This window comes from Patella vulgata, chromosome 4 (genome assembly GCF_932274485.2).
Source record: "Patella vulgata chromosome 4, xgPatVulg1.2, whole genome shotgun sequence".
Taxonomy (NCBI): Eukaryota; Metazoa; Mollusca; class Gastropoda; family Patellidae; genus Patella; species Patella vulgata.
The window spans coordinates 52,467,053-52,488,705 of record NC_065882.2 but is presented as its reverse complement, the minus strand read 5'-3'; the positions used below and the strand labels follow the sequence as shown (position 1 = coordinate 52,488,705).

The window sequence follows — 21,653 nt, the reverse complement described above, 5'->3', positions numbered from 1 at the left end:
CTTCTTCAGAGAGCTTTCCGCTTTCTTGCCTCTGTTTCATTTTCTTCCATTTACAACAGGCACGGTAGCTAGACATGTAGCTATATACTGGCCTTTGAAATTATCGGTATAGAAGTCTACATCTTTCTTGGTCATCTTTACGCCATACGCTTCCTCAAGACTTTGTCTATATTTTGAATCAGTTGAACATACATCGTAAGCCCTCTTTGGCATAGACACATTGAAACTATTTGCTTTATCTTTCCATTCTTGGGAGAGTTGTTTATATTTATTTTCATAATTACTCATATCTTGCAAAGTTTTGAAGTCCTTTAGTATTTGCTTTGCCACTGTACGTTCCGTTTTCGGATAAACATTTTTTCATATCCAGTCCATACAAACTTCATGTGCTACTATTTCACTAGCTATTTCATTTGTTAATTTTCTAGAATCTGTACCCTTTTCTACCACCTTTAATAAAAACAGCATTCTGCTCATCAGATAAAGTCCATTAGGTAGTTTCGATTTCGATTGATAGACCGATCTGTACTGCACAGTTTTATGTCCATGATGACTTAGTTTTCGAGTTTACAAAGTGTTAAATAGCAATAAGCTATGCTTTTGCTATCAGAATACATGAAACAAATCGATTAAATATGTTAAAATACACCAATAGTACATGAATCACACCACCCAGATGTCTAGAAAAATTGGAAATGGCTTTTGGGACCTTTAAAACGTGTAAAAAGATATATTAGAAACATAGTTTTGTGCGATATCAGACTAATTTCGAGGAAAACTCACCATAATGACAACCATTTTGAATAAATTGAATTCGAAGATGTAAAAGTAAGCCCGAGACCAAAATTTTCTCCATAATCGTGTTCAGCATAATAAATGGCCCAAGAAAACATCCAACGCAGAGATTCTTTTCGTTTTGCCCAAAAAAATAAAGTGGTATACCTCTAGAAAGAGTAAGCATACTTCCTACTGTGGAATGATGGTTTGAAGCTATATCATTAATCATTCATTAATCTGTATTTAGGCCTTTATTGACCAACAACAGGTAAAATGCTATTTACTTTAGTATATGGTTGGTACTTACCTACACATATGGGTTAATGCATTCATTTACCTTATTGCATACGGCATACACGATTCACCAGTCACGATATCCATGGGCATTCCTTTTCCACTTGATCACATTTCTATTGCTCACGAAATAATTTGTGGATTAAGGTCAAAATATCTACCCATGCGTGTTTGCCATAGAAAATGTCACATATAATTTTCTAAGTGAAAAATACAGACTGGTGGGGGCTTTGATTATGTGTCTAATTTCAATGAACCTTGGTGAAACTGCCACTGGGTTCTACGACTCAAGCTGTCTGAACCCAGTTAATCGGTGCTTTACGCTAACGGTAAGGATGTAAAGATAAGCCTTATTCTAATGTTATTTGCTATTTGATAACAATTCAGAACAACATTTAATGGGCGTCGTTAGTCTGTTGGAAATCAATAATCAGATTTTTTTTTTTTTTTTTTTTTTTGATATTTTATATCTGTAAAATTAATTTGTTTATTCTTTTAATAAGGTGCGTCACTTCCGGTTTTAAATGGTTTTTATTTTCTCGAAAAATACCATCAATAAAATTGTTTGAATATCCAACAAAACCAATTCATGAAAGATGAAATGTATTTAGACTAGATTTGAACTTGCAATAACCGTTTCTGACTTTCAAATATATTGATAATCATCGAAAAACATTAACCATTTCTGACTTTCAAAGATATTGATAATCATCGAAAAACTTTTCAAAATGTCAGTTTTTTATTTGCTTTCTAGAAAATTAACAACACTGTTTCCAATAATTATTTGCAACTTTTAAAATACAATTTTCTTAATTTACCCTAGAAATTTTAGATAATATATAAAATTCTTCTAATGAATTCTAATTCCAATTTTTTTTAAAAATCCATCCAATTAAAATCCTTGTATTAAAATATCTAAAAAAAAAATTATTTTTTTTTCACATCATGTCTGGAATAAAGTTTAATGTATTAACTCACTCAACAGTGCTGATATTTTGCAATGCAAAACAACAAAATAAATGAGATGGTAATTGTGTGATTAGAGAACACATGATTGTTAATATATCAGTTTCAAATTTAAGGTAAACTAGCGTATAATATGCTGGTTTGTTCGGGATAGGATGGTATTGATAATGTGGTCACACAATGTTTTTAAGGGAATTTACAGTTTACATTACAGCCATTTAACTCCTGTAAGAAATCTACGTTTAAGTCTCTGAGCAGTTTTTCCACGTATAATATTGCAGTCTAAACTGTATACACGCATAAACCGTCCTAGCTATAGTATTACATTTAAAAACTAATGCACAAAGTACTATATAAATAATGTTTTTATACGCCCACATTTTCATGTGGACGTATATTGTCGTCGCCCCAGGTCACAATTATTATCCAATTTTGACGAAACTTGACATATAGGTTTATCTTCAAAAGAGCTCGGTTCCTTTCAATATTGGCATGTATCGGATCAAAACCGCGTGGATTATGGCCCCTGTTTGTACGAAAAATTACTTTTTAGTTTGTGGACACTCTAGAGGTCTCAATTTTCATCTGATTTTGGTGAAACTTGAAATGCATGTCTATAACCCAAAGATCTTGGTACCTGTCGATATTTGCGCATATCGGATCGTAACTTCTTGGATTATGGCCCCTGATTGTACGAAAAATCGAGGGATTTTAGCTTGTTCTCTATCCATCTCTTGAAAAATGTGGGCGTATCTTGCCTGGCAGCCGTTGGTTCATTTCGGCCTTACCAGTCCCGGAAGACATGTCTCCTATTTTTACCGATCTCCAAATATAAAAGGGTTGAAAACTAATGGTTTTAAGAATATCCCTTTAAAAGGAACCAAGAGTCTATTTAAAATATATCAACTTTCGTTCCATTATTTTTTACTCCACTTCATCTTCGTCCAAAGACATTTCTGTATGGTTCGTATTCTGTCAAACACAGGCTGTGATTAAAGGAGCTAAATCGCTAACATGTGGGACCTAGAAATTGACAAAAGTGGGTCGCAACGCATATAATACTGTAATGTGAATGTATATAAACTGATTTACATTCAATGGTTTCCGTTTTTACTCCAATTTCAAATCAGTTATGTTTGACGAAATAAGCCAGCAGTCTCAAGCGAGTGCAAATTTCTAGCGTCTGGTTATTCCAGTCTACATACGCCGTTTGATTTGGTGCAATGTGTCTAGCCTCGTCCGTCGAGTTTCTTGATACATCTGGGGCTGAAGCGCATTATGGTACACGATTCGTGTACCAATGGTAAAATGTTTATTTTGTCTTAAATATTGGATATCAAAAGTCCATCTTTTTCCGGTAAGATCACAACATGAATGTTGATTTAATTTGACAAATAAATCGTGTATTCAATGTTGAAGATTTTTGATAATATTGATTTAGAGACTTAGCTCCTTTAATTTACCAATAAAACCCCCCAAAAGTCTTTGATAGATCTCATGTTAAGCAGACATTTGGTTGTCAATTTAATCGCGGTCAACTGTACGATGTTCCTCCGACATCAGTAGGACGTTAAGTCCCATTTCAAATCCTTTCATTTATGCTGTTGACACAGATCCAGAACGAGCTTTTAATGAAGTTGTCAACCAAATAAACGGATTAGATTGACGGTTTTGGTGCTCACATGGGTTATTTAGTATTTTGTCATTAAACTAAACTTTTTTTACGGATATATTTTCAATTTAAAGTATGGCCAAACCCCCGGGATATCTTTTTCTAAACACCTCATTATGATTGCATGATAACATAATTTGACATACAGGACAGACAAACCGGAACTGATGTTTATCTAATTGATATAACGTTTTGTTGATCGAGATCCGCTAGTCTGTCAAATTGTCGTTCAACAACGCGTTCTTGGCTTAAAGTAGTCTCAATTGGGAACTCTTCAAAATAACCCAAGTCAAGACTGTCGGGACGGGTTTACACACAAGTTGAGTTTCCAGACGGCCATCATATATACATCTTTAATATGCCAATATTTTAATGTCTGTTCAATCATTGGTTTTATCAAAGTAAACAGTTAACGTATTACAGTTATCAGACTGGCATCATATAAAATTGGTAATATCATCTTGATTATTGACATAGTAAATTTTATCATTTTTACTTGATTGAAGTTAGCCCAATTTACGGTTACCCCGAATTGATATGAGTAGATATAATGCATTAATCAATCAGCATGTTTTCACATATTTTTGTGATATTTCTATGTTCATTTTCAGTCATAGTTCCATTTATTGCGTCCTCTCGATTAAATATCTTCTAAACGTGTCTCCTACTGGTGAGATAAGGTGTCTGATAAATTGTTTCAGTGGCATTTAGTAATTGAACTTGAATATACAGCTGACCTGTATATAAGGTGTCTGGTCATAAACAGCCCTGGGGTAGAAAAACAGGACGTTAAACCCAATATCATTTCATTCAATTTCTAAAGCAATCCTCGTTCGCTTGCAATATCTTCGCGAGAAGGAAGGAGCATGTTGTGGTATCTATTGATACTTGCGATATGATGTGAATCGGTAGCCAACGTAACGCTATCTGCGGTTTGTCATCTCTAACAAAATTTCAGTATATTTTAATGGTATTATTACACAAACCAACTGATGCTCCTTCCTGGCTTGCGAAGACAAGCGTTGAAAAGCAAACGCTCTGTCGAAGGTGGGACAGATGTTAGAGTTTCAAGTACTGGTGGGCAGGCGGAAGTCGTCGACCATTAGTAATCGGATGTAACGACCTCGTGTAATAACATGAATGCCGATTCAACCCACTGTAGAAATGGTTTCTATGAGAAAATGACACTAATCTTACGGCATATTGGAAAAATAAATGTAATCACCGTTTGTGCGAAGTTGCCCTAGAACTCAAAACATGTGGGTCAAAAGTGATGGACGCTAAACGACATGTGCATATACCAGACGACGTAATGTCCGTGGGTTTTGTAAGCTGGCCAGCATGGTGGTACACGAACTGTCATCATGTTGATGGTTTAAAGTGACCATAGCCTGGGCAGTTAATTCATATTCTTCCGAGACTCTACAGCTGGAGAACTTCCGGTCAATTTGGTATCCGTAAGATTGATATAATTATAATTCACACGCCAATCTGCAGCCATAATGGCTACACCATCATTGACTGTTTGAAATATTAGAACACCGAGTATCGCCTTGCGTGATGTTATTTATAAACAATTTTTGCGTAGGCGACTGAACACTCGACTGACATTCCGCTAAAATGTACGAACTCTCGATCTCATTGTTGATGTTTCTTTTAATAACCCGTGTAAAATATGGCCTACATAATCTCATATATACATTATGCCCAAAAAGACCAGCCTATAAATGCGGGATGGAGGACGTGACAAGAACGATGTCTAGTCATTCGGATGTGAACAAAATCCGGGGTCCCACGTAACAGAATCTGGAAAAAAAATTACCTCGTAGCACACTATATGACCTACGTCCATCTTCGTTATCCCAGTCGGTGCAGAAAAAAATAGAACGTTAAATCCCATATCATTCAATTTACACCCCATAAACACCACAAACCTTAAAACCCCAGGATTCCTCGGTACTTACACGTCATCTACGGGTACGAATATGAAGTCAGGAATACATATTTACACAAAGATGTTATGAATTGCTAAAATAAATTTGAATAAGACTTTGCAACCCTATCAGGGGAAATGCCATGTTTATTGTGTATCCTTGAGTAGGCGTTAGAATATTCATGACCACTACTTTACATCCACTTTATGTCTTACTATGCTTATTGTGTATCCTTGGGTAGGCGTTAGGATATTCATGACCGCGACTATAGAGCCGTCTTTATGTCTTAAAATAACGAAAACTGTAAAAGAAATCAACAAACCACCCTTCAGTCATTGCACTTGGTTGTAAAACAGTCGTAAACATTCTTACAGCAGTAAAAAAATATAATGTTATTATGTATGCACAAAACTATCAAAAACTTGGTTTATTAGATGGCTAATATTTATGTGTTATGAGATTGATTTAAATCAAATATATTAAACATTTTCGAGGATGGGGGTTATTCCTATCCCCAGTAATCTTTAGTCTTAGTTTATTAGAAGATTTACGTCCGCACCCACCTAGTGTGAGCCATGAATGAGAGACCGTTCAAGCATAGGCTGAAAATGGAACCGTGTAGTATATAAAACCTTTTGTTTTTATTCACACGGACGGTTCGCTCTCGACCTATTTGCAATCAACCTTATTCCCCGCTTTCACTTGGTCTACGAATGCATGTCATATGTCAAGATAGGGTTGTACGAAATTAAAGATTTATCTATACGAGCTGAAGCGATTCAGATATGAATGAGTTACAGATATTCCGAATTCGGTTATGAATACACTACGCTCAGCACGAATGATGCCGATAAAGTTACGGTTACGAACATTTTACGATATTTGGCACTATTTGTCAATAAATCGAATAGGAAACTGTTACGGGCGATTTACGATACATCCACGAATTCCAAAACAAACACTAAAGCCAGGCTGACACTTGCACGACTTTTAGTCACGATTTTGTCGTGGCAAGTCGTGCCATTTTGGGGCACGAACTGGGAGGCTCCCGCACTGTTCACGACTAGTTCACGCATAGTTCGCGACGAGTTCAAGACGAGTTCACGAATGCGTGCCCATCAGTGTCCACATTGACACGAACTGACACAACGAGTTCACGCATAGTTTGCGCATAGTTTGCGCATTGTTTACGCACTTCCCGCATTGGCACGACGAGTTTGCGCAATTCGGACGGTGTCGTGCCGACTTGGGCACGCCATATAAAAGGGGGCCTCCCTAACCCCTGGTCATTTTTGGATTGGCTGTGGAAGAGACGTGCTGAATGTCAGAGACACAATCATTGCAGGGAGGAGAAGATGCCTATACTTGGCAGCTGCTCTAGCCATTGTTCAAGAGCAGCAGAAAAGGCTGGAAGAGGCAGAAGAGTAAGAAAAGGCAACCCCACCTCGAAGAAAGACACAAAGGAAAGTGTGGGTCAGGGAATGGTTGACCAGAAGGCAAGAGTTTGGACAGTATGATAGTTTACTGACTGAACTCCACGCACTGGCACGCATCCTTCCGCATCGTCCCGACGAGTTCACGAACAGTTTGCGCATAGTTCACGACCCGGTCGCTAAATTGTGTCGTGACCAAAATTTTGAACATTTCAAAATTCTCGTCCCGACATGGCATGCAGTCACGACGGGTTTACGCACACTTCACGCCAGTTTACGACTAGTTTGCGCACTGGCACGACTCGAGTCGTGCCAATGCGTGCCACGGAATCGAGCAAGTGTCAGCCTTGCTTTACGTGATCGAACTACGAACGGTTACGAACAACACGAATGTGTAAGAACCATAAGAATCACTCACGAACTTCAAGAATGGTTAACGATTTATCTACGAATCAGAAAAAGTTTGGATTCGTGGCAGGTTACGAAAGGTTTTGTTTCAAACATCACTTACGAACTTCAAGAACCGTCTACGAATCGGAAAAAAGTTTGGATTCTGGGAGATTCGTGGCATTCGTAGTCCCAGGTGAAATCCGGGCATTACAGCCGAATCTACTTTTTGGTCTGTCAATTAAGAACTTCAAGAACCGCCTACGAATCGGAAAAAGTTTGGATTCCGGGCGATTCGTGGCATTCGTAGCCCAGGTGAAAGCCGGGAATTACAGCCGAATCTACTTTTTGGTCTGTCAATTTTAAAAGATGTTCTACTTTGCTATACTTGTCAAAAGTACGTCCAAAACCTCGTAGATGTAGTAAACATTTACATGTCGAAAACTCTACAAAACTGTTTGTCAAACATTGTGCATTCCATTAAGTGCATGTCATTTGAGCGTAGTCAATGTCCTGATATTGATATCTTGATATGTTCGCTATATCAAAAGAGTGGAATGCAAAAATCAATTTAATATCAATAAAATATCATATTATTGTGATCATTATCAAATGTCATATATTCGGATATAGGTCTTTATTCGAAGTGTGCCATTGTGGCTCTGTGGATAAGATGTTGGCTCGTTAACTTGGAGATCCTGTGTTTGATCTCGGTGTTGGACGAGAAAGTTTTCGGTTTTCGAGATTTTCAGTCGTGTTTCCCCATTGTCATTGGTGCCGAACGGAGGGCCTAGCAATGGACAACGCATGGTCGTTCGGATGGAACGACAAACCGAGGCCCCGTGTACACATTGGCGTGCACCTACACGAACCCATGACAGTTGAAATTCGAAATAAGAGTAGGCTGTCTGGGCGAAACTTTTCCCCCATAGTACACTGTATGGCGTATGGCTGTTTAGGCCAGCCGGAGCAGAACAGCAGGACGTTAACCCAATTCCTTGCTCGAAACAGTCTTTGTCTGAGTATATCTTACTGTTTGACAATAAACGTTATAGACCATGGCGAATCTATCGAAGTCAATTTTCTAAAAGAAATGGATTCTCTCTAATGAAACACGATACATGTCATCATTTCTACAACTACCAATAAATCAATTTGCAATATATACATTTAGCTTCAATTTCTGTACATTTCATACATCATTAGAATCAGTTTAATGATTGGTTCCCTAACATTGTGATTTGATGCGCGTGTTTAGGGGAAGGGTGTGTTTTTAAGAAAATGAGAATAATTTTGTCTTGTAAAGTTTTTGGAGAATATTTGAAAACCCTCATCTAAATGTACAAGATTTGCTTTGCACTATCCAGTTCGTCGTATTGTCATTGGTTGGAGATATTTGAATTCCCAATCAGACTTCAGTATCAGGTTGTGAAATGAAAGGACTTGAAAGAGTTATTCAAATCCCAGTTCTGGATTTGAGAATTGCTTAAGTTAATACTCCAATAAATTCCATTATGTCAAATGAATCCAGTATTCGTATTATGTCATTAATAAATTTATATTTAAAAAAAGGCATTAATATTTCATCTTACAAAAAGTATAGTTTTTTTAAACATCATCCATAGTGTTTCCTTTTCTCGATTGTAGTTTTCAGACAATGGATGAGATGGGATATCGAGTTGATAGTCTGTATATGTTTAATCTTGTAGGCTGCTAGATACTTGGTGAAAGTTGACGTCGTACTAATGGGATGAAGACGTCGTTATTTATATCAAATTGCTTTATTAAAGGATGTATTTTTTTTTTTTTTTTCAGGTATATATTTGACCATTGTAATGTTTCTGACGTCCGTTTCGGTCATCATGACTGTGTTCGTTCTCAACTTACATCATCGTGGACCAGATAAGCGATCTGTACCTTACTGGCTAAGACGATTGTTCCTGGGTACCCACGGCTCAATGCCATCGGCAGCTCGTCAGGCACAGGACCGGTTCTTTTCCAATCACAGATCTGTGAACGAAAGCAATTTTATGAGGAATATTTCATTAAAATTAACGCTGGAAAACATAGCGCAAGACTTACAGGATCAAATCTTATTAGAAAATGGCGTCACTGATTCCATGCCCAACGATACACATGTACATCACACATGTCACGACCGGAGGGAGTGTGGCTATAATTCTCATAACTCAGAGCAGGGATTTCATAAACAATCAAGTTTTCGTGGTGGCAGAAATGCCAAATCGTATGAAGATATAATTTTATCTTTGACAAGATTATTAGACAAACATGACCGCGAGGAGAATGAATATGAAGTAATGCAGGAGTGGAGAAGATTAGCACAAACAATTGATCGGATTTTATTTTTCATATTTCTTGGTGGGACGGTCATTTCAACTTTGGCTATATTGGTTATAGCCCCGTCTACCCAGAAAGATTATTATTAATTTCCATAACCAAAAAAAAAATTAAAAAAAAAAATAAAAAAATGAATGCCGTTCATCCAGCCTCGGTGCTTTATCCCTATAAGTTGTTACAACGTGTGTGTTTGGTGTTTTTGTTCAAAATAATTCCGAGTGTGTTGAGATATATAGATATTATATTGTGCAACGAAATCGTGAACGTATGTAGATGTATATATGTGACGTATATATAACGCATGTAAACATATTACTTATATAATTGTTATTATACATATAAATATCATATATTCCCCCTCTTTATTTGATGTTCTATTTCCCCGTGTTTTACATTCTACTTACAAGTTTAATTCAGGATCAAAATGTATATAACTGTTGTTTTTTTTTCTTTGTTTTAAAGATTCTGATTTTAAATTAAACTTCTCGAATAAATATTTTATGTTATTATTCAACTGTTCACAATTTCTACATGTCAAAACGGCTGATTTTCTTATGACTTCACTGGGGTAAGCCATATGAATTCCTTAAATGGGACGTATATCAGGTGCACGACATCCCGAACTACATACAGCAAAATAAAATGGTAGCTTAAATCATGCAGAAACCAAACTTACTGGGTGTTAACCAAAAGTACAAACGTTTGTAAGCTGTGAGAGAAGTGGTATCGGATGTACGATCAATAGTAGGTGTATATTTTGACAAATTATAATACAGTTATCTTAACAATGCGAATTTCACAGTTCGGTTGTTATTCTCACCACAGTCGAATAGGGTCATTTTATAAAAAAAATTCAAATTTTTGTTTACTATCATCGGAGGTTCTTTTGACTTTTTGTAAGGTATTTTATCATTGAAGGATGCACCCGTACAGTGTAAAATGCTCACTGTGTGTGAATCTCAAGATGCTTATGATTATTATTCTAATTATATTCTCGATAGCTGTGGGAAAGACCAAATATACATTAAAATATATTACATAATACGTTGACTTTTTTGAAAACTAAAAATAGAGATAATCATGGACTTTTTGGAATTGCTTATGATATAATACCATACTTTTAAGAAAAACGACACATTTTTATTGGACGGTACATGTGGCCGTGTTTTGGCAAATATGGTATTTATAGAAAAATCATTTTCTGGTTTCATCAATTTCTGTTAATGTTAAGAGAATAGTTTTATAAACTATTAATTAGACATTTATTAAATGAAAAGTCCGTAATCAACTCTCGATGCCATCTTATGTGTTGGATTTTCACTGGATTTGAAACTGATCTGTTGCTCAATGCTCATTGATGATTAATTCCAAAATGGATAATCGAGACTAAGATTTTTATCGTACCGACTTTAGTAATGATGATCGAGGCCGGGCTTACAATTAAATCGATAATATCTCGGTTCAGAGTGGAGCAATTTGCCTGAAATTTTCAGCATATTCCCTTTACATTATCTAGTTTTTTAACTATTATTGTCAGCGCTTTATCTATTCTTCCATAATGCCCCTTTAAAACTTGGTGAATTATAATTATTTTTCATGGAAACAGATAATGAGAGAGAGAGAGAGAAGAGTGAGAGAGAGAGAGAGAAATGGGGTTTAACGTCCACTCCACACAAACTAGGTCATTTCGTGACTAACATATGGTTCAATTTTATTTCCATAATTCGCTTGCGCGAGGGGGTCTTTAGCAGTGGGAGGAAACCGGAGGGCCCGAAGAAAACCCACGAGGTTGGATAGGCGACCCTATTCCTTGTCACGTACAACCGGAGATCGAAACCACGCCAGTTGACTCCATGACAGACTTTATGAGAGAGAGAGAGAGAGAGAGAGAGAGAGAGAGAGAGAGAAATGGGGTTTAACGTCCACTCCACACAAACTAGATCATTTCGTGACTAACATATGGTTCAATTTTATTTAGATAATTCGCTTGCGCGAGGGGGTCTTTAACAGTGGGAGGAAACCGGAGGGCCCGAAGAAAACCCACGAGGTTGGATAGGCGACCCTATTCCTTGTCACGTACAACCGGAGATCGAAACCACGCCAGTTGACTCCATGACAGACTTTATGAAACAGCGCGCACGTGCTAACCATTCAGCCATCCAACCCCCGAAACAGATAATGAAAAGAAGGAAATACTGTGACAAGTGAATTATCCGCGAAATACCAGAATGTCCAATGAAACAATATTTTACAGGCCTCCCAGATCCAGTATTATTACCGCCTAGAAGGGCATAATTATAACGAAAGGAGGTAAGTTTATGACGTCTATCATGGGGACATAAACGGGGCTTTTGTTATAAAGTCAGTTTACAAGACCCTAACCCTGGCGAAACATAGGCCAACCTCGAACACGGCAGCTTTAAATCCAAGGACAGTCGAGATAACTTCGCAAAAGAAAAAAAATATTTCGAGATGTTATGGATAACCGAGTCTAAAGCATACGTATCATACCATAAGATACGCATATTCTGGGAAGTGGGCCTTTATGTCCATATGATGGAGGTCATAAATTTACCGAACGGTAAAAACGGGTTGCCGTTTACCTTCTTATAGGCCAATTTATATCCTTATTGTTATACCCTTCTAGGCTGTATTAATATTCCACAGCCTAGTAAGATTATACATTTATATAATGTTGTGTGGTTTATTTTTTGTTATTGCAATCAAGTTTTAAGTAGTGTTTTTACTAAAACATGATATTTTACTATTTATCTTAAGGCAACGTTCATATCAAAATTTCAATTACGTCGAAATAGATATTTCTTGAAGATCTCCTTAAAATCTTGTCAGAGGAAATCAACTGAAAAATTGGCTCAGCTAAGTGAGAAGGGTGGGTTTTTTCGCATAATCATTTTGGCTAACGTTGTGACCTTGTCTATTCCGTGTAACAACCTTAGAGATAATTCAGAAAATTTGTGTCAATGAGATTAGACTTCGATTTGCAGTATTTTGGGGGACTTATTTGTATCTTTTTGATCGCCCCAAGACATCTATAATTTAAAAGATTCAAACCATTTATATAACGGTGACAGCTAATTTACTCGATAAAATCGTGTAATTTTGTCACGATAATAAGGTAGGAATTATAACGAAAATGTTACTTTTGCAAATTATAACATGAAAAATGGTTTCTTACACGCACAGTTATCTACATATATAGGTCAAACTCATACATAAAGGAAAACAAAAGTCAGAAAAAAGCAAACATTCAGAAAATTCAACAATTTTTAACAATTCTGTTTTTTTTTATGAAGCAATGTAGTTAAGATTTGTATAAATAATATGTATGTGAAAAACAGTATTCAAAACTTCATATTTACAAAATACTCAGGCTTATTTGTCTCCAATCGATTTCTCTTGTATAAATTGGCTTTTCTGTATTTTCAAATGCTTGGTTGTTCTATTGTGTAGAAACTACCTTTAAAAAGTTAATAGCTTCACGATCAGATATCAACTGAGTCAAATCAAGAGAGTATATAAGTAAAACAGTTAAAAATCATGTGACTGTTATTCCAAGCGCTCACAAATTACCAACCCCACCCTCACCACCACCCCAGATTATTATATTTTTTTTTTGGGCGGGGAGCTAAAATACTGCAAAAAAAGTTATTTCATACCCAAAATAAAAGCTACTTTCAATCGCTTTCTTGATAAAACCAAAGCGGCATTAAAAGTAAAATTCTTGAGCAACCTGAAACCGGAAACAGAGATATTAATCTTTCGATTATCCAAGCCGCATTTTTATCATACTGAAATACAATTTATAAAACTATTTTATTAATATTTGATCCATATCCATCTGAAAACATAACTGTTTCTATTTACGATATCTTGGAGGGCTCAGATAATATGGAAACCTTGCACAGCTCCCCCGATTTGGTTGTTGTGAATTCGATCCTATCTATGCATTAACCTTTAAAGATAAATTCTTTGCAGGATATTTAGTTCAAGTATTTGCATTTACATTTTATCAAACAAAAATGACCCTCATATTGAACGGTGAAAATACAACTATCAAGACCATTTAAAAGGTTTGTAAAATAACCGTATAACAGTCCAGTTGTCATCAAGACCGAATCGAATTGTCAAGAAATGATAATTGTTCGATAAATGTAAATAGAATTTCAATCCCGTAGCCCTGCTCCCTGATTTATCTACTAACCTAACCAAATTATTGATTGTGTGGATTTTATAAACATCAACGACTTCTGTGATAGTTTAAATGTAATGAGATTAAATCTTCTAGATACAATTCCAAGTTTTATGAGGTCGTTAAACTGAAAATGAAAACGGATGTCTTATTTCCGATTTAGCTATTTTCTGTAAAACACCTAATATTAGTTTACTTCAGGACAACATGTGACCGACTTCAACTATCTCGACATCCCCATTGAGTTTCGGGAACATTAAGTCCCCTGAACGACATAGCAACGTGAAATTCTCGTTTATCGGTGCCTGAAAGACATGATGTAGCTGATGGTGAATTAGTGAGTCGATTGCACTCTGGGGAATACAGCCCAGTCCGAATTGCAGTAATCAGGCATGTCATCTACTTGATAAATAAGAATTCAACTGGATGAAGTAATCACAGGGGACATCAGACACTCAGACGATATATATTTCACAGGAAAAAGTAGACGTTGGTCAACGTTTAGCAGTACAGTACGATTAAAGCTTTTTTTTAGAGATGAAAGTGACATTGATAAATTATAACCTTTGTGGGTGGATTTAAAATGGAGAGGTTTTTTTCACAGATCCACAAAACACATTTCAATGTTGAAAGGGAAACATTTTTATCACAGAAGTATGGTCTTACAAATTTATCTGATTTTATTGTCACGACATTGAAGACATTTACGTTCGCTTACTTTAGTTCGACAATCACAATGACCCAAGCCTATGACAGTGAAAAATAGGAAAATGATAACAGATGTGTTTAAAATAACTACACTTCTCTGATCTGGGTCAAAGATAAAATGATTGATTTCACTGATTTGTATGTGCTTATCTGGGTCAAAATCAAAATTATAGATTCCACTGACTTTTGTGTTAATGTATTATTTTCGTTTGATAATTTGTCTTCTTTGAAATTATGCGCGTTTACAGATAAGGCCACTATAAAAATGTGTTCCACTTTTGATACAGAGGCAAATAACTGAACTAAAATTAGTAAATAGACCGACTTCCCGTTAATTTTACGAACACAACTTTAACCCTTCACTAATCGAAATAATAAATTAGATCAATCCAATTTAGACTTAAATCAAAGAAGTTGAACTCCCTTAATTTACCTGTAGAAAAGAAAGGTTTCAGTAGATGTGTGCCATGTGTAAATGATAACTCTAGTGCCCCACAACATTTACAAAAATCCATAATTCAAATAAAAAGTCTTAAAGTTCATGATAAGAATATACCTGTTGAAATTCACTTGCGCATTCACACAGATACAGATAATTAAGGCATTTAAACAAATGTAGATACCTGTACCTCCCTATCGGCCTACACTCCACCACCGGTGTGACCTACGTCCCACTCAAATTTTCTCAGGGCCCACGTACGCCCACCTTGGGAATCACTGGGTTGGGGGGGGGGGGGTCAGTCTACTGGTTTGACCCCTGTCACAGAACCCTCTTGAATGGCTGGTTTCTTAATACACCTACATTTACCTGTCAACACTTTCTACGGCAACTGGAATGATCGAAGAAAAACCAAATCTTCTTATTGTCTTTAATAAATTATATAAATCTGATTGGGGCAGGTCGTTGGAAGTTCGAGTAAATGAGCTTACGGTCTTATTCATTACACTGGACCTTTAGTGATTCTTGTCTAGTTTAACGCTAAAATCAATGATCGACGCAGGGCACAATTTCTATTTGGTTATATGACCGTTTGTTCTTGTGGACTATAGTTAACATGTTGTTTTCCTCAAGAGAGAGAGAGAGAGAGAGAGAGATGTGGTTTTATATCCACTCGACAAAAACTAGGTCATTTCGGGACTAACATATGGTTCAATTCTATTTCAATAATTAGAAGTGGCAGGAAACCGAAGGACCAGGAGAAAACCCACGAGGTTGGACAAGCGAACTTACTCCTTGTCACGTACAACCGGGGAATCGAAACCCCGCCTGTTGACTCACTGACAGACCTTATGATACAGCGCGCACGTGCTAACCATTCGGCGATCCACTTCCAACCCCCGCGCCCACCTATTTTCCTCATATCTAAAATCTAATAATATTGTGGATGTCAAATACAATCACTTTCTAAAATTATAATAAAAGATGGAAGGTTGATATATATGGCAATGGAATGGAATATATTAGAGAACCCACGGATATAAGGGAAGCTGTAGATTATAAGTGTGAACAAATTGTTTGTGAACAGTCTACAGGTCACAATTTTTATCCGATTTCAATGAAACTTGAAATATAGCTTTATCGCCCTAAGATCTCGGTTCCTTTCGATATTGGCATGTATCGGACTGTAACTTCATGGATTATGGCCCCTGATTGTACGAAAAATCACGTTTTTGGCTTGTGAACACTGTAGAGGTCACAATTTTTATCCGATTTGGTTTAAACTTGAAATGTATGCTTATAACCCAAAGATCTCGGTTCCTTTCGATATTCGTGCATATCGGAAAGTAACTTCCTGAATTATGGCCCCTGATTGTACGAAAAATCGCGTTTTTAGCTTGTGGACCCTATAGAGGTCATAATTTTTATCCGATTTAAAAAAACCGTATTATTATATCACCGTTACACCCTAAGGACGACTGAGTTCGAATTTCGTGAAAATCGGCCAAAAACTGACAGACAAAATGGCCGCCCTTCGTTCTCAAATAGCGTAAAAATATGGTATATCAAGGTTGTGGACCCTATAGAGGTCACAATTTTTATCCGATTTTGTTGAAACTTGAAATGTAAGTTTATAACCCAAAGATCTTGGTTCCTTTCGATATTTGCGCATATCGAATTGTAATTTCCTGAATTATGGCTCTTGATTGTAGGAAAAATCACTTTCGTTTTAGCTTGTTTTCTATCCATCTCTCGAAAATGTGGGCGTATCCTGTCTGGCAGCCGCTGGTTTGGAAACGGCACACCTTGAAACACTTGAAAAATTAGCGGCACACCTTGCTAAATATATATGAAAAATATCTGAATTTTGCAAAATTAAAATATGGCATGACATAAACGCATACAACCGTAGACACAGACTAGTCATAGAAACATAGAATGACTCAAGCTAAATAAAGAAAAACACAGCTATGAACGTACCAGTAGACACCAGTGAATACTCAGTTGGAATCAAGTGGCTTTTCGTATTTTCTTAGTGTGCTGTTCAAAATTTCACGGCACACTTAGGAAGATCTCTTGGCACACCTGTGTGCCGCGGCACACTGGTTGAGAATCATAGTAAGGCTTAGAATGTGAACGTCAATATCATGTACGGGCACGTGAAGTCGAATAAACAGTGCTGACGACAATACACTTCAACATGAAATGTAAGCGTATTATAGACATTTTTGTTATATCATATGAAACATCTTGAATATCTCCTAAATCGCTTTAAAGTGGGTCTTGTAACACGTAATCTATACTAAGCTCGTTACTAACTCACAGTACCATAATCAAGGAAATGAGATATAGCAGGTGTTTTTAGATAGTGGGGCTGGATTTATGACTTATCTAATACCTAGTTTTACTAATACTAGACATACAGCTTGACTGTAGAATTGTCAGATGATTTTATTATCTGATATCATTGACAACACACTCCATCAATACATAATCGACATTTGAAATCAGAAAAAAGGTACTTTTAGAATGTTTTATTGCCCCCTGTGGATAAGAACTAAATTTAAATTAGTGCATCAGACCATATTACATTCAGATTGGTGAAATCGAGTAAAGTCATTTATCGGTGCACGCATGCTAATAGCGACCAAGTCAGTATTTCGAGGGATATTGCTCCCGACTGAAACGATTGTTGATAAACGTATATTACCGTTATACTTATGTTATAGATATGCATATTCCACATAGCATATCCAAAATAATAAATGATGCTGTCAACAAAATGACAAAATTATGTATGGAAATATTAATTGAGATTGATTCAAGGTGGCTGCATACATTTTACGGTGCAAGCAGATTTTATTTCAGAAATATCTCCATTGGTCCTTCTTTTGGATTGTATCAAAACCTTGCGTATGCTAACAGGGCGAAGGGAGGTGAAGATTTGTTATAACATTGCGGGCGACGACGTGGGCGTATGTTACATTGTGTGGCAAACTATGTCCTCATGACATTAGATCGCCCCAAAACTTCTAATCAAGTAAAGTAGAGAATGACATCAGTGAAAGAAGAGCAATATCAGAGCGAACTCCATTAAGTAGTTACAGGAGAATTTATTATAAATGAGAAATGATGAGTGTCTTAAAAGAAACTGGTGGTATTACTTCTTGACGACATATGCAAAAAACGCCACACATGTTAAAGCCAGTTATATTTCGTGCGTTTCAATGGCCTGCTATTACATGTCGTAAATTAATTTACAAGAAATTATTATACTGAGCCATAAAGTAGCAAACAGTGTCCCAAGATACATGAGATAACATGTTTCTGGCAATTTCACCATTTTATTATTGGCATGTATAAGATCGTTATAACGAAGTTTTCTCTATTGTGTAATAAATGTTTGTTAAAGTAAAAATAATGATCAACAATGTATGCATGCAGTTGACAGTTCGTAAATTAATATGGACATTGAGATGCAGAAAAATTTAATGGTTAAACTTATATGGTAAAAAGAAAACACACTGAAGATTAGGTCCTATTAAAGGAGGCAAGTCTTAAACTCAATATCATCCACAGTCTTCAACATTGCAAACAGGACTTATGGATCAATTAAAATCAAGATTCATGTTGTTATCTTACCTTTAAAAGATGGGCTTTAGATATCCAATATTTAAGACAAAATGACAATTTTAACATTGGCACAAGAATCGCGTTTCAGAATGCTTTGGAGGGCCATTTGTAATGAAGCGAGTCGGTGAATACTAGTAGCAGTATAGACTGGTATAACCAGACGACAAAGATTCGCCGAACATAACTTAATTGGAAATTAAAGTAAAACCGGAAACGAATGGATGCAAATCAGTTTATATATACTCTTCAAAAAAAGTAGGGGATATTCAGAAACAATACAGAACTGTTGAAATGCACTGCTGTTTTTTTAAAGAGGTAACCAGTGTTTAATAACAGGCCAATTGCCTACACATGAACATAAACAGTTCATATGGGCGGCTTATCTGACGGCCTCATTTCACTCGCAAAGAGACACACTGTCAAAAGTGAAAATGGACGTTTTTGATATTTGTCTTAATAATGAGTAATTGCTCCACTAATCCTCAGACATTTAGCCATTCGTTGTGTCATGCTCCTAATCAACCGTCCAATCATGATTTGGGATAATCTGACCCACTACTCTTGCAGTGCCACGGCTATTTCTTGCAGTGTTGTCGGTTGACGTTGATGTCGACGAACACGTCTCCTGATCATGTCCCAGACATGCTCTATAGGGGAGAGGTCAGGACTTATGGCTGGCCAAGGCATATGGACAATATGGTTACGCTGGTGATGAAAGATGAAACGTCGACCTGTACGTTAAGCAAAGTGCACAACTATCGGTGCCAGGATGTGGTCACGTTAGTACACACCAGTGACCCTTCCTTGAACAATATGCAAGTCCGTTCTGCCAGACATGGTGATTCCTCCCAACACCATAACAGACCCACGCCCAAATCTGTCATGCTGTCTGAGTCTGACGTTAACGTTAGCATGGCGCTCATTTACACACCCCCAAACGCGAGCACGCCTATCATCTGAGAACATTTCAAGCGCCCATCGACGATTACCCCAATTTCTACGCTGTCTACACCATTGAAGCCTGTCTGCCATGTGCTGGCGAGTTAATGAAGGCTCAACATGCGGTCGTCGCGCATGCAAATGGGCTGCATGTAGCCGAGTTCTAATCGTTTGGCGTGTAACTCGAATTCCTGTAACTTGGTACAATTTTACAGAAAGCTGATTGGCGGTTTGTCCTCGATTTCGCAGGGCCTGTGTACGAATGTATCGATCCTGGGCTTGTGTAGTGGCTCTAGGACGACCTGAACGAGGTCTATCATCAACATTGTGTGTTTGTTGGTACCGGTCCACAGTCTGCTGATCACAGACTGTGACACATTAAGCATGTTGGCTACTGCTAGCTGTGTAGAACCCATTTGAAGCATGTCAATAGCACGTAGACGTTCATCATATTGAAGACGTCTCATTGCAAATTAAACGTAACACACTAAAGCAAAGATACGCTAAACAGTAAATCTTATGCAAGAACCGATAGGAAAGCAAACACGGATAAACTAGCACGCGGCAGTTTTCATCAACCCTTCCTTGAAGTGTCAAATTTGACAATGAACCCCTCCCACGTGTATGGCGCTATTGCGTGTCGCACGTGCAGCTCAGTGGTTCTGTTGGAGCGATAACCCCTGTGAAAATACTCTCAAAGTATTTATCGTATCACAACCTGGATAGGTATTTCCGTTTCATTATCCCCTACTTTTTTTGAAGAGAATATATTCATTATTATATGCGTTGCGACCAATTTGTGTCCATTTTTATGTGCCAAAGAATAGGGATTTAGCCCCTTTTAACAATGCTCGCGGATCTAGTGTGGTTCTTACAAAACTTTGAGTCACTTATAATAATAATATATTGTTAGTTTTCTATCTGCAAATCTTTAATAAACAGTTTCCTGACAATCAGATTCGTTTTATTTTAAGAAATAAACCCTGTCGTAAATTAAGTGGATGAGGTGTCAACGAGTAGGAATTAATACTTTGGTTGTATTCTAGACAACTTACTATGCAGAACAATATCCACAATATTTATTCACAGAAACTGGATTGAAGAACAGACAGAAACCTGTAAACTCCCTCTCCATGAAAATACAAACATACATATATATTGAAAAACATATGAAAGAAAGAAAGTATTGGGTCTACGTGTTATAGATATAATCAAATTATTACATGGCTATATACACTATTTCATTCATTCAGAAAAAGTTACAGACAGAAAACAATTCTTCAGAATTGTTCAGGTCTTTAGATCCGAATAATAAATTTTGAGGATTTTGATAAAATTGTGAACTTGTGCACCAGACTGTGCATCAGAATACATGGGGGAAAATTAAAAATAAAACGTTTAGAGTCCCCAAAGGCGTGACCACAGTCGCAAGTCAGAAATATATCTGCAAGAGAGTCGAAGGCGAGAATGGTGAATTTGAATTTTCCTGCTGCCAGATTTATAAATTGAAGGTATAAGTTTATCAGGCAAGCTGAGTTTAGATTTAAAAGAGGATATAGTAGGTATATTTCTGATAGAAAGATCGAGTTGATTCCATTCTCTAATTGTAGATGGGATTAAAGAAGAAGAACATAAAGAAGTTATGCAGAAATATGATATTTGACCATGTTATGCAATCCTCTACGAACCTCTTCGCATGTGTTCCAGCGAAGTTAGTGTTTTCAAAGAGAGCACTAAAGTAAACACTACAAGACATTGAAGTAAGCAAATCGGAAAGCGGATTTCATCATAGTAGCCGTGCCTCCTTCGGGCAATCAAGTTAAAACATACATCTTTGTAAAAGGAACTTCAATAGTTGACAGTGAGTAGCCAAACCACTTATATGAAATTATATAAATAGCGA

At 36.8% G+C, this 21,653-nt stretch overlaps 1 protein-coding gene across 1 annotated transcript in view; it reads left to right on the top strand.

The window, feature by feature from the left end:
• LOC126818775 (neuronal acetylcholine receptor subunit alpha-10) overlaps positions 1-10,242 on the top strand; it is a 43,488-nt gene extending 33,246 nt beyond the window's left edge. Inside the window, exon 6 of the mRNA XM_050546334.2 lies at positions 9,279-10,242. Coding sequence (XP_050402291.1) covers positions 9,279-9,910 — 632 coding nt within the window. The 3' untranslated portion in view covers positions 9,911-10,242. The remainder of the gene's footprint in view (positions 1-9,278) is intronic.
• Positions 10,243-21,653: the final 11,411 nt, after the last annotated feature.